Source organism: Capsicum annuum, chromosome 8 (genome assembly GCF_002878395.1).
Source record: "Capsicum annuum cultivar UCD-10X-F1 chromosome 8, UCD10Xv1.1, whole genome shotgun sequence".
Taxonomy (NCBI): domain Eukaryota; kingdom Viridiplantae; phylum Streptophyta; class Magnoliopsida; order Solanales; family Solanaceae; genus Capsicum; species Capsicum annuum.
Genome location: NC_061118.1, coordinates 171,236,445 through 171,250,689, shown reverse-complemented (window position 1 = coordinate 171,250,689; position 14,245 = coordinate 171,236,445). Strand labels below are relative to the sequence as shown.

The following is a 14,245-nucleotide window of genomic DNA, read 5'->3' as shown; positions in this document are numbered from 1 at the left end:
TGTAAAAGAAAAAAAATCTCTGCAAAGCTAATGCAATTTTTGATTGATAGTTGCATATTTATTCTTTAAGTTATGTGAGAATCAATGTAGTAAATCATTTTATGTGAAATAGAACGTGGAACAAGGATAGACGTGTTACAAGAACTAAATTTCGACAAAATGCCTCTGAAGTATTCATAGCACAATAATTCCTTCATTATTAACTGCACTGTAACATTAATTTCCCACATTATAATCCTACATAACTAGACTATCTCCGATCGAAACAACGCCTTGATTATAGCTAAGAAATCATGCTTGTATCCATCAGTTTGGAAATGATTCGGAGGAATGATCTTTGTATAGAAATAGAAAGCAAAACAAGCAAGTCCAGGACCAACCCAAAAGATCCAATGCCCATGCCAAAGGTGGCCTCCTCTAACAATAGCAGCACCAAAGCACCTAGCTGGATTCATTCCAGCTCCAGCATAGCCCTTTTTAGCAGTAACTGTAGTTGAAATAAACACAAGAATGCCTGCCAGAAGCCCAACAATAGACATGACAGTAATAAGCCCAAGTGCTTTGGACTGACGATGATCATACGCCATCCAAAGTGAACCAAAAAGCAAAGCAAACGTACACAAAAACTCGAGCCAAAATGCTTGGGCTATCTCCAGGCCCACAATGTCAGGCCCATTAGGCCCTGTTGTGATAACCGTAACGGTACAACCACCAAGAGAGAATCTTTGTTCAATGGGACTACTCAGTACAGCTTTGAGTGCTAGTGCACCTAAAATAGCACCAACGCATTGTGCCACTATGTATATTATGGCTCTTGATATTGATATTAGTCCAACAAGTGCAGAGGAGAATGTAATTACAGGGCTAATGTGGCCTCCAGAGACAGGGAAAACAGCAAGGATTAGAATGGTGAGTGTAATTGCAATGAGAATTGACATTATCAGATTTGGCATTTTGACATCACTTTCGAGGGTGGAAATCACTATGGTGTCCAACATAAAAACAAGAACCGCTGAGCCCAAAAGCTCTCCAACCGATGCTCGCCACACCTACGTAAAAAAGTCTAACATGTTATTAGACTCTCTGCTTAGTTAATATCGTGGTATATAAAATAAAACAGAGAGAATAATATACAGCTTAGTCATTGGCTAACTTAAGATGGTGAAATTCAAACGCATCTCAAAGATTAAGCTCATTAGATCTCCTCTAGGTTCCATATAATAATTGTCACCGATATATTTTGTATACAACATATATAGGAAAAAAAGATGAGTAAGAGATGAAATGTACTAACATCTAAAGAGAAGAAGTCAGGCAAGCCCAGCCTTTCAGCCATTGATATACAATTATTCTTCTTCTTTTCGTCATCTAACCTGTAAAAAAGAAGCCAAACACCATACACATAAATAAGAACAAATCGAAAATTATAGCAAATAAAAAAAGATGCAATATACTTTGAGACATATTATAGCAAAAAAAACATGGATACTTGCTCTTTTGTAAAGCAGACAAGTTGAATTTTATTACTACTTCCAAAAGAAAGCTGACTTCCTCCATCCCCTAAAATATTTCCGTTAGCAGCAGCCATAAAAGATACTTATAGAATTTTTCAAGGCTTTTAATGTTTTTTTTTTTGGTGAGAAAGTATGTTCATTGTTGGGTTATATACGTATAGCTTCCTAAATTAACTACCCTTTGTTTTTAAAATATGTTCGTATAAGGCATCGAGCTGGACTAGTTTACAGCATTTCCATTCATTGTTAGTATCAAAATACACTTAGTCTAAGATTCACGCATATACCCCTTAAATATAAGGCATAATGCTTTTCATTTAATAGTTCACGACTTCAACAAAGAAATAAGATTAAAAAAACAAACCCATATTTTGGCATGCTCGGTTTTAATAAGTTCCCCTTGTAGATAATCTGATCAAATATTATATTATTAATTGCAATAAATAAATAACTAAATAAAGTTGTGGATACTCAGAGCTACACTAGCTAGTCTAGGGCATATCGAGTGCTAGCTTATAATTAATTGAACTGTTTTGTTTAAACATAAACCAGGAAACATAATTGTTTACTATTCGAAAAGGTTTAAATTTGCGTTCTGTAATATTATCTGGACAAAAAGGACTAGGATATTACTTAAAAAGTCCAAATATACCCCTTTGGCCTTAACAATTAACAGACAACCAAAGTAGAAAAAGTTCTCAAATTATTTCACATGGCGTGTCACGTGAAAAATTATCTCTAACTGAATTATTTTCTCCCCTCGTTTGGATCAAATTTGCCCTCTACTATTCATTTCGACCAATTTTACACATCTATTATTTGAATTGTAAAAATATATAAGTGAGAGACGAATGTAGTATCTGTATTCAGTGAATTAGTCTATGTGAGTCAAAAAACACCAATCTTTGTGGTGCTAAAGTCTCACTGAACTTCTAACTAATCAACTGTATAATATGGATATACAAAATTTTGAGACCTGAAAGAGAAAAATGATCTCAACTATATTCTTAAATCCTAAACTGTGAAGTGATGCCAATGAACATGTCTTCTGAGCAGGGAATTGTTACACCGCCCATCGGATGATCGAACCCAAATTCTTCCTCTGCTTGACTTAGCAAGTCTTGAAATGAAGGTAGGCTCAAGTATGATATGGGTATCACAAATCTCTTCCTCTGCTTCTCCTCAACATAAACAGCAAAATGTCCCTTGGGAACTTCCAGGGATGTCGATGACTTCTTGATTATACGAGGTACGCGAATAGCCATGATCTTTAATTTAAGATGAGTAAAGGATGAAGAGAAGAATTACTTAAGATGCTGAAAGCACAGGAAAGCTTTGAGTAGTTTTCTTGTTTTGTGGAGAGCTGTGGTGGTGGCAACTTCTCAAAATTTGCTTATATAAGCCTTTGGCATGTCATAACATCTCATGAGTTGTGGTGAAGAGTCATTTGGGTTGGACATCAGTTAAGACAAAGACATATCAATCACCACATGGTCCTGTCTTCCAACTAATTTACATGATTTATTACTTTAGCTCATATAGGTTCAACAACAATAGGTCCTACCCTTTTCTCATACATGGAACAAAGGATCTCTCAGAATCAAATCCATGAAAATAGATGGTGCCTTGTGATGATTTGTATATGGAACACTATCCATTAGGACTATAACATACCCCAGATGCTGTCCACTTACATAAAAACTACTATCTACTAGTATAAGATAAAACAAGTCAATCATATGTAAGATTTAAATGGTGAATAGACATTTGTACTGTTGATTGACAATAGCACATGAAGTATCACATGGTTTTGCTTCCCAACTCATTGTCTAATAGATATGATTTAAGGCCATTGTGCCTGAAGAACAGCAGTCCCCCAATGTTTACACAACAAGATAGATGACACAGGATCTTTAGAAATAAAATTGATAAAAGGGTAGTAATTGTCTAAACCATGATTTTTTTTTTAATCAAATTACAGCGACAGATAATTGTCTTGTAATTCAACGACAACTAAGATAAGAAATACATTTACAGCAACATCTGACAAAGATGTTTGGTCCCTCATGCTAAGTCTTGGCATGTCAACACTGCTATGTTAGCTTGTATAACAGCCTGCCAGGAGGTCCTTTAAGTAAAAAGTGATGTCAAAATAGCTTTCTAGATATGAGACGATGAAACAAAATCTTATATCCTGACAGGAAATTCTCAACTTTTGGTTAAATAAGAACAAACAACAACAACAACATACCCGGTGTATTCCCACATAGTGGGGTCTGGGGAGGGTAGAGTGTACGCAGACCATACCACTACCTCAGGTGAAGTAGAGAGGCTGTTTCCGATAGACCCCCGACTTAGGACCGATAACAGTATAACAAACACAAAACATAAATGCATATAAACTAGTACAGTAAGCAAAATACACTAACACCGCTAGCCACAAGATAATACTACAGCCACAAGATAATACTAAAAACTATCTAACCGAAACCATAGACATCACACAACCCCACAAACAAGAAACTTCAGACACAAAAGAACGCTCCCCTACTGTTACCGATGCACTCCCACCCCCTAACCCTCTACCCTACTTTTTTTTTTCTTGTTCTTTGTTCTAAGTTAAATAAGAACAAAGAAGAAGAAAAAAAAAGCTCAGATGTGCATCTGCTGTAAGGTTATTACACTCAAACACTAGCTAATTAGTGGAACTTCCTCTAGTCTAGTTGGTTAAAACATTCATAAAGTACATTAGCTAAGGATGATTAACTTGAATATAGAGACTCATCCTTTTGTAAGGACGATCCTAACTTTCCATTTTAACAGGAAGTCAGAGGGCAAGCATGGTAACATTTATTATCTGTTTTTTTTTTTGAACTGTTGCTTAGTTTCTACGTACAATTCCAGGTGCATTTATCATTTGACTAACGCAATGTAGTGACTGATTGTGGTCAAATTTAGGCCAGTTCAGGAATACTTGATTCTGGTCCGAAATCGTTAAGCAAAAAGAGGACATTAGGATATGGAATCTTAAGGAGAAAAAAGTTTATCACCGCAAACTGAATGGAACAATTAAGTGATAGAGATTCAATACTTCATTGATCTTTGAAGTAGAAAAAAAGTGTTAATCTCTTTTACATGAATAACAATCAGCCTTTATGGAGATAAGTTCACTAATCTAACAAGTCAGACTTTAGTAATATCTCTCATTCTAACATCAACTACTGTTTTCTCTAAGTCCTAAGTTTACAGACTGCAAATCCTGCCTTAATGTTCTACAAAAATGTGAAAGCAAGTTTCTTTATCAGCTCCTCAAACGAGAAGTAAGGTCAATGAAGACGTCCTTGCTGCAGGGTATTGTGAGACGGCCCATTGGATGATCAAAACCAAATTCTGCCTCAGCTTGATTAAGCAAGTCTTGAAATAAAGGTAGGTTCAAGAATGATATGGGGATCACAAATCTCTTCTTCTGCTCCTCCCCAACATACACAGCAAAATATCCCTTGGGAACATCTCTAGATGTGGATGACTTAGTGATTATACGAGGCATACGAATAGCCATTGTTTTTAGCTTTAGCACAGATGAGAAAAGAAAGAAGAAAATACTGAAGACCTCAAAAGCAGAGAAAGCGTCGATGAGAGTTGTAGAGGTAGACACCTTGGAAGTGGTTATAAAGGACAATGACGACTAACAGAGTCCTGTTTGTCACTATTATGTGGGTACCAGCAGAAAACAATAGCACCTGAAGTAACATGGTTTTGCCTTTCAACTCATTGCCAAAGTATTGGTAACTTCAGCTCACATCCGCTCAAGACAACAGGCCCTACCTTTATCTTCGTGTTCCAGGAATTATTCATTCTAAAAAAAACATATGGATTATCCATCACTACATACCAACAGAACAATGTAAGTGGGATGTTCAGGTGCTTCTTAACCTGAATTAAACCAAAAGATGGCCTAATCATAATAACTGGGATAAAAATTTTAAGTGGAGGTTTCAAAAGTACTAAAATAAATGATGACAGATTGACCTGTGGATGCTGTTAACTTGTGTTGCAGCCAGCTAGGAGCTCCTCAAGTAAAAAATGATTGATGTGAATTGGATCAACTTTAAATGTAAGAACATGAACAAAAGGAACCATGTTTCCTGCATTTGAAAATTACTATTATCATATATCCTGACAGAAAATTTTGAAGTACTGGTCAAATAAGAACAACGAAGACCAATATTCGCGCTAGATGTGAGTCTTCTGTTAGGTCATTGGACACAAAAGCTTTCACATCAAGTACTCCAGATGAAGATCATCAGAAATGCATTCGTGCAGATTTTTTATTAGAGGCCGAACATGTAGCTTTTAAATTAAGTTACAACGACTTGTTTGCAGGAACGTTCCAATGCAAGTGTGTGTAATCAACCAGTATGGCAGCATGCAGTTCTTTGTTGATTTCAAGAGTATTTTGAACAATTCGTATTAACTACCAATACCTATACTATGTCACGTCTTTTCATCGAGGTATATCAACATGAACGAAGGAGCTATGTACCGTAAATTTTATCACATAATCAAGTTTCTCTATTACACTCAGTTGGACCTTTTGCTTCCCAAAAGCTTCAGCCCCAAGTACTGAGGAGTAACCATAGCATGTTAACAGCAGCATAGTTCCATATAAAGTTTTAATTCTACTCAGCCTTTGACTAACCTGAAAATGCGACCAGTTTGGGCCACTTTAAACTTGATCCTGGCTCAGCTACACATGAGATTTTAGCACAAATATTCTATGAGAGGAATTAGAGAATCATTAGGAGGAAAAAAAATTCAATACTAAATGAATAGAACCATCATTCATTCAATACTTCAAGTTCTTTGAAGTAGAAAAAATTAAGTCATTTGTCCTTTGACATCGACCAACAATCAGTCTTTGTGGAGCTAAAGTTGCACTAAATCTATCTAGTCTAACATAAAAATTTGTGTTCTCTGTACAGATTGTGTATCCTACTTTACTACCTTACAAACTGTTTAGAAAGTTTTGTTTTTCAGTTCCTTAATTGAGAAGTGAGGTCGATGAAGACGTCCTCTCTGCAGGGAATTGTGAGATCACCAATTGGATGTTCAAAGCGAAAGTCTTCATCAGCTAGACTGAGCAAGTCATGAAATAAAGGTTGGTTCAAGAATGATATCGGGATACATATACAACAAAATGGCCCTTGGGAACATCTCCAGATGTAAAAGACTTCTTGATCATACGAGGCACACGGATAGCCATGATCTTTTAGTTTAGATGAGCAAAGAAGGACAATAAGAACTAGCAAGACCTCAAAATTAGAAAAAACTTTGATTAAGTTCAAATTTTGTTGAGGGCTGTGGCGGTAGACACCTCTTTGGATGTGTTTATATAGGCCAAATGGAAACGCAGAAAATCAAGCTGATACTGAAGAGAGATCGTGGGCACCCACCGAAGACAATAGCATCTGAAGTATAACATGGTTTTGCCTTCCAGCAAATTGTCAAAGTATTGATATCTTTAGTCTTTAGACCATATTAGATCAAGACATAAGGTCCTGCCTTTTTTTTTTTTTCAATCTGAAGTTGAAAAGAGCATGCATCGAATCTAATTGCTAAAGAAGAGACGTAGCCTAGCTGTGACTATTCATGTCTACATATGCACCTAGACATTCTTGTCATTAACATGGTTGTCCATTAGGCATTTCCTTGAAAAAGATGGAATATCCATCTCTGTTCTGCACACTTTATTAGGAAAGCCAGAGGCCGAACATGTAGCTTTTTATATTAAGTAACGACGACTTGTTTGCAGGAATACAACAACAACAACAATAACAGACTCAGTGTAGTCCCACAGAGGGAAAATGTACGCAGTCCATACCGCTACCTCCGAGGGTAAAATGTTTGCAAGAATGTTCAAATAAATACAAGTGTATGGGAGCATGGGGCTTTTCATTAATTTTAAGAGTATTTTAAAGAATCCTAAGTACTAATAGTCTGATACATATATCATGCTTGTTTATCTAGGTAAATCAAAACAGACGAAGGATCTATGTAACATGTATTTTATCATATCATTTAGTTTTTCTATTACACTCAGTTGGACTTTTATTCAAATCAAAATGGATGAAGAATCTATGTTACTTTTACAGAAAAAACAAACAATGGGAATTTCATTGAACCAACATGGAACCAAAAAAAAAAAAGGATATCAAGCTCGCCTTTTACTCAACCGCCATGAGTTTGGCTCGTGATATCTATCGTAAAGAGGCTCAACACGTTCCTGTCTCTTGCGCTTGCTTAATTTTGTTGGGTCAGCCGCCTTGAAGAATCTTGGTGCCAACTCAACAAGCCATTTAGGATCTACCACGGTCACCTCGTGCATATACTCCTTTGTCGTCATAACAAGCTCGTGATAAATAACCCAGTCCGGCTGTCTTTGGAAAAGAGCACTGCTAGGATGGATGTAAACTGGCTGGTTCTCAACTAAAGTTCTATAACCCTCTTGAGGATCCTTTCTAGCAGCTTGAAAAAAGAAACCTGCTCCAATAGCCTTCCGGATTTTTGTGAAATCCTTTCCAGCACTCACAACATCCAATTTATACTTGTCCATGATGGAGAGCAGCTGTTTTCTGACATCCTGTGCTCTCCTAAGCGATCGTGACTGAACAAAATTTTCAAAACACCATGGACCTGAGAAGTTTTTCGCTTTCCAAGCCTCATAAACAGCAAGGAAGGTTAGATGATCACCCTCAGGCTGAAAAAATTTGGCCCTTTTCTGATCAGCCTGAGCTTGTTTTTCCCTTGGTCGGTAAAAGATGTTTCCAGTTTGAATCATAGCAATGATGGTCAAGATCTCATCACTACAGCCAAAGTCCACGCTAGCAAGAAGCATCTTGGACAAAGGAGGATCTAATGGAAATTCTGCCATTTTTCTTCCCAGCTTTGTCAGAAGTCCCTCTTCATCCAGTGCTCCAAGGGTGTAAAGTTGCTCCATGGCAGATATGAGAGCCTGAGGGGAAGGTGGGTCCATGAAATCAAACGACAAAAGATCATTAATACCCATTGCTTTCATCATAAGAACCGTGTTCCCGAGATTTATCCTCTGGATTTCTGGAATAGCGGTAGGGGACATTTCACTGTGGAATGCACTCTCAGTATACAGACGGTAGCACTTCCCAGGTCCAGTTCGTCCAGCACGCCCTGCTCGTTGCTTTGCTGATGCTTGTGAAATCGGGGTAATAACCAGTGAATCCAGACCCTGTTTTGGATGGTAGACATTTTGCTTTGCAAATCCAGGATCAATAACATAATATATACCATCAATTGTCAAAGAAGCTTCAGCAATATTTGTAGCAACAACTACTTTTCTTTTCCCAGGAGGGGCAGGATCAAAAATTCTGGACTGCATTTCACTAGGCAAGGCACTATAGACAGGTAGTATGATCAGTTCAGGAACATTTTTACCTAGTCCTTTCATCCTCTCGTAGAGACATTGGCAAGCATAATCAATCTCCTCTTGACCAGTCAAGAAGAGGAGGATATCACCTTCAGGTTCTGTCAAGTGGATCTGCATAACAGTAATTAAAGCCGCATCCAGGTAATCACTTTCTGGCTGCTTTGTGTAGAGTATCTCTACTGGAAAAGTTCTTCCTGGGACTGTAAAGATGTTGCAGTCAAAGAAATAACCAGCAAATTTCTCTGCATCCAAAGTTGCAGATGTGACAATTAGATGAAGGTCAGGTCTCCTCTTAATAAGCCGCTTAAGCAAACCAAAGAGAATATCAGTGAAAATTGTTCTTTCGTGTGCTTCATCAAGCATTATAACTGAATACTGGGACAAATTATCGTCAATCAGGATCTCCATCAGAAGCATACCATCAGTCATATATTTGATAACAGTTTCTGGCCCAGTACAATCTTCAAAACGAATAGCATAACCAACCTCTTCACCTAATCGACAACCAACCTCCTTAGCAACTCTCTTAGCGACTGACATCGCAGCCACTCGACGAGGTTGCGTACAGCCAATTTTCCCCCTCGTTGTATACCCTGCCTCGGCTAGATACTGCGTCACCTGTGTTGTCTTGCCAGAACCTGTCTCACCAATGACGACCAGGACCTGGTTATCATGGACAGCCTGAATCAGTTCTTTCTTCAATCTGTAAATAGGAAGACTCTGCCTCTGCTCCTGAAGGGATAGCTTACACCTCTGGCCAAAGGTCAAGGCTTTACCATAAGCATCCTTCTTCCATTCTGGCATGTCATAGGCAGACAAACCAACACCCCTCAGCTCCTGCGCCAGATGCCTCTCACCTGTTTCTGGCATTGGGTCTTCCCATGGTCTGTTGAGGTCCTTTGGGATAGAATCAAGCATCGTTCTCTGTTGCTGTTCCCTTACTTCCCTTCTCTCCTTTATCAAAGCTGATTGTAGTGCAGCAGCACGACTCAATGATCCTTCAGGATTTTTAAAAATTTTTACAGGGGACATATCAACTGAATAACGACTCTGCCCTTGCAAGAAAGGGGGTTCGTCTTCATTCAATTCAACCTCAATCTCTTCTTCAACGCCTTCTTCCTGATATAGCATTCCATCCCCTTCTTCATCAAAATGTTCCTGCACCCCCAAGACACCTGCAGCAATAAGTTGAATCTCTTCCCACTTTTCAGGTGAACTCATCCTTTTCAGTGGTCTACGTGATGGAACTCCATCCTCCTGCTCCGTAATCCTGGTTCCTGACAGGCCAATCCTGGTCTTGGAACCCTCATTGCTCATGCCTGAAGGATTTGTCGTCAACCCATCATAGCCTGAGTTCTTCTTCAATGGCAGCGATCCTTTCCTGTTTTCTGATCAACATCTCTCATTGACAAACTCAACTTCTGCCCACTAACAGAGACAATCTTCACAAAAACCTGCTGGTCCCGTTTAACTAAATCTTTGGCATTAACGACCCTTCTAGTAGCAAGTTGCGAAACATGAACCAACCCTTCTTTCCCTCTAAAATCATTCAGCAGAACAAAACAACCAGAATTCATCACCCTTGATACCCTCCCCTTATATACTGCATATAACTCCGGCTCATCCACATGATGCCTCAACTTTCTCCTATCCCTCCAATCATCACCCTCATCTTTCTCATAATCACCTCCCCAACCCTTTGCATATACATCTCCATCTCCATCTTTATCCCCGTCTCTACACCTTTCTGAAGCCCTACATTCAGCTCTACCATCATCATAATTACCCCTTTCTCTTCTATAACCTCTATCCCTCTCGCGCCTATTCTCCCGTTCTTCTTCCTCCCCATCTCTCTTCTTACTCTTTGCCTCCAACTCAATCTCCTCCTCCAATTCCTTAACCCTATCCCTATTATCTCTAATCTTCAAAGCCGAAAACTCAGAACCATTATCATCCTTCCCCAACTCCTCCTCCGATTTCGACTTCACACTGGGAGGCAAAATAGCATGAATTATAGTAAGCAATGTTCTTACAAAATAATCAGGCAATTCAGCACCACATCGTTTCAATTTAGCATCAAATTCATCAACTTTAAAGCAATTTCTAGCAAGTTCAGTTATAAATTCAGCTAAAACTTTATCAGCAAACCCTAAATGTGCTTCCAATTCAGAACATACCTTAGATATCAGGGAAAAGTATTCTAATTTCTTCAACACGTTTTCTCCAATTTCTGGCCCCATCCTGAAGGAATGAATCTTTCGGCAGACTGGACGGCGTCGCCGACGAGTTAATTTACTAAAGCTCTCGCTAGGTTTCCCTCCCCAATTTGTATACACTTCACCTTGAATAATTACAAAATAATTATAGGAAGAATAATGAAAGGTCTCCTAGAACGTTGACATATAGTTCCATGTCATGTGAAATTAGAAATTCTACTTTTCACAAAGAATGTTGACGCCGCCTCTTGTTTCTCCTATCTCCATTTTTTTTTTTTTTTTTTAAATTCTATAAAATCAAAATAACAAGTTAGAGTAGTATCACTTTAACTTTGAGTAAATTACAATTACCTTCCTTTTATTTAAGAAGGAAAAAAGTATAACTAAATATGAAGGAATGGGATTTCTTGCTCTCCTACAATTTGAAAAGAGAATATACAAATTTCTTATAAAAATAAAATACAACTAAAAAAGAATTTATACATGAAAAGAAAACCATTGGTAGTCATTTTGGATGATGATGTAGTTTCAGTAAAGTTAAACTTCTTTAGGCCTCTGAAAAATACATGAAACAAGTCAGTTTTGAATATTTACTTTTGGAAGTAAAAGTGAATGTCAACTTTGTTCATTTTTTAAAAAAAATTTTTCTTAAATTCATCAATATACGATGAAGTGACAAAGTTTGTACCTGTGAACCAACAACTAAATGTCCCTCTGTAATCAATTATTCATAATATTCAATAAATTATTTTTATCTAGGGCTATATTCATATCAATCATTCTATTGAGTTATTTCGACCATTTTCAAGCATCTCGTATTTTTTAATAAGTGTTCAAAGATTCAATTATTTTCATATAATTTCTCTTGCACTGCTTTTAGTGAATTTCGAAGATTAAAATTCTTTATTGATCAGCCCATATATCATTCGTTTTGACTAGATATTTGAACTATGTATTGTCTTGATTAATAATACAATTCAATCAATCTTTGATTTGAAAGAACTATTCAAAGTTACCACGTTTTTTGTTCCATCTTTTTCATTATCACCTTTTTATATTAGATAACAATATAACTTTAAACATTTTTAATTTACTCACATGACATATTTAAGATCATAAGTTTCATGAATCTATTGAGACTAGAAAGGATGAGGAGAAAAGTTAGTTAGTTAGTTTGTGGTGCAGTTATGCTGAGTTGTGTATTAGCTGTAATTAGTCACCACTAGTTGAAGTGGTCTATAAATAGAGGTGTAAATGAGGAAATTGTACACACAAAATTTCTATTGAAAATATCTTCTCTCTCTTCTTTTCTCCTTCCTAGCTAGAGTACAACTTCTCTGTAAATCCCCATTAATGGAGATTTCAGTAGCTTAGCACTGAAATCTCACATGGTATCAAATCGGGTTAGATCTAAGCTAGATCAAAACAAAACAAAACTTTTTGCACAATTTTTTTTGATAGTCAATTCGTCCATAAAGTTCGAAGCTTAGTTCAACTATGACAGAATTAATGGTTGCTACACTCGAACACAATCACCTTCTATACTTACAGGCTTTCGATACACCTGGTGTTGTACTAATTGCAATCAAGTTTACAGGTCCCGAGAATTATGGGCTTTGGACCAGGTCAATGAGATTGGCGTTGTTGGTAAAGAACAAACTGGGTTTTGTAGATGGAACTTGTGTAAAGAGTTCATACAAAGGTGAATAGCGATGCAATGGGAAAGATGTAACGCGGTTGTATTGTCATGGATCAGCAGCATCGTTGCATCAAATTTGTTAACCACGATAGTCTACGCATCCAATGCAAAACGAGTTTGGGATGATTTCAAGGAACGATTTGATAAATCAAACCTCACATGAGTTTATCAACTCTGGACAGAGGTTGCGACTCTGAAACAAGGTAAAGGTTCTGTTACTGATTACTATTAGAGAATGAGAGATTTGTGGGATGAAATTGATGCATTAGTACCTTCTTCTTCATGTGGATGTGAGGAAGCCAAACCCTATATTGAACATCTGCAGCAACAAAGGTTATTAATGTTTTTAATGGGGCTAAACGAGACATATAGTCATGTGAGAAGCGATATATTGCTTAAAAGTGAAGTGCCTAGTGTAAACCAAGCATATTCTATAGTCATACAAGAGGAAAGCCAGATGCTTTTAGAAGTAATTGATATAAACAAGGAACCTCTTACAATGATGACCGTAAGAGGTCAAGTTTTCCGAGGAAAGAAAACTGGTTTAGGAAATGGTGTATGTGAGGTATGTGGTTTTAGGAACCATTGTACTGAGGAATGTTACAGAATTGTTGGTTATCCCGTTGATTTCAAGAGCAAGAGAAAAGGTCAGGCAGGCCCAAGTGGATCAAGTAGCTTTCACCAGAATGGAGGAAACAACAACTATAGATCAGGGTCACCTGCTTAGCAGAGAGGAAACTTCAAGCCACATGTTAATGGTGCTTCAGTAGAAAAGGAGATACATCTTGGATTTTCTGAAGAAGAACATCAGCAGGTGCAAAAATTGGTGCACAATCGTGCTAAGTGAAGGCATGGCAAATCTAGCAGGTAATGCTACATTGATAACTAATCCCAATGCTTTTGAGTGGATAATAGATTTCGGAGCAACTCACCATATAATCACTTACAAAGAGTTGCTGAATGAGTTGAAAAGCATGAGAGACGAAAAGTTTAGTACAGTTCAGGTACTAACAGGAGGAAAAACTGAGATCACTAGCACAGGAAGTTGCAGAATTTTAGGTGATAAAACTATAAAAAATGTATTGCATGTGCTTGACTTCAAGTTCCACCTACTGTCAGTGTCCCAATTAACTAAGGAACTATGCTGCAGTGTTAGCTTCTTCCCTTATTTCTGTGTGTTACAGGGACTCTACAGTGGCAAGATAATTGGGATTGGTAGAGAAACAAATGGCTTATATGTGCTAAAAGATGAAATCAAGGCAATGATTGGAGCAGTATCAGTGGAGAATGCAAATTCTACTGAATTATGGCATGCAAGGCTGGGACATCCTTCTATCAAAGCAATGGAGCATATTTC

The 14,245-nt window shown here is 37.5% G+C and overlaps 3 protein-coding genes across 3 annotated transcripts; all 3 read right to left on the bottom strand.

Moving 5' to 3' along the window:
• Positions 1-245: 245 nt before the first annotated feature.
• On the bottom strand, positions 246-1,588 carry LOC107840518 (probable aquaporin TIP3-1). Its single transcript, XM_047395658.1, has 3 exons — positions 1,482-1,588; positions 1,295-1,373; positions 246-1,049 (listed from the first exon to the last, which is right to left on the bottom strand). Exons 1-3 carry the CDS (start codon positions 1,586-1,588, stop codon positions 246-248), a joined length of 990 nt encoding a protein of 329 aa, XP_047251614.1.
• Positions 1,589-2,355: 767 nt separating this feature from the next.
• LOC124886513 (auxin-induced protein 15A-like) lies at positions 2,356-2,924 on the bottom strand. Its single transcript, XM_047395194.1, has one exon. The coding sequence runs from the start codon at positions 2,777-2,779 to the stop codon at positions 2,522-2,524; it is 258 nt and encodes an 85-aa protein (XP_047251150.1). The 5' UTR covers positions 2,780-2,924; the 3' UTR covers positions 2,356-2,521.
• Positions 2,925-4,591: 1,667 nt separating this feature from the next.
• On the bottom strand, positions 4,592-11,621 carry LOC107840517 (probable pre-mRNA-splicing factor ATP-dependent RNA helicase DEAH5). The gene is given in 3 exon segments (XM_016684401.2): positions 4,592-5,659; positions 6,214-10,346; positions 10,349-11,621. Coding segments are annotated over 2 exon segments (3,486 nt in total). The 5' UTR covers positions 11,214-11,621; the 3' UTR covers positions 4,592-5,659; positions 6,214-7,725.
• Between the last annotated feature and the right edge of the window lie 2,624 nt (positions 11,622-14,245).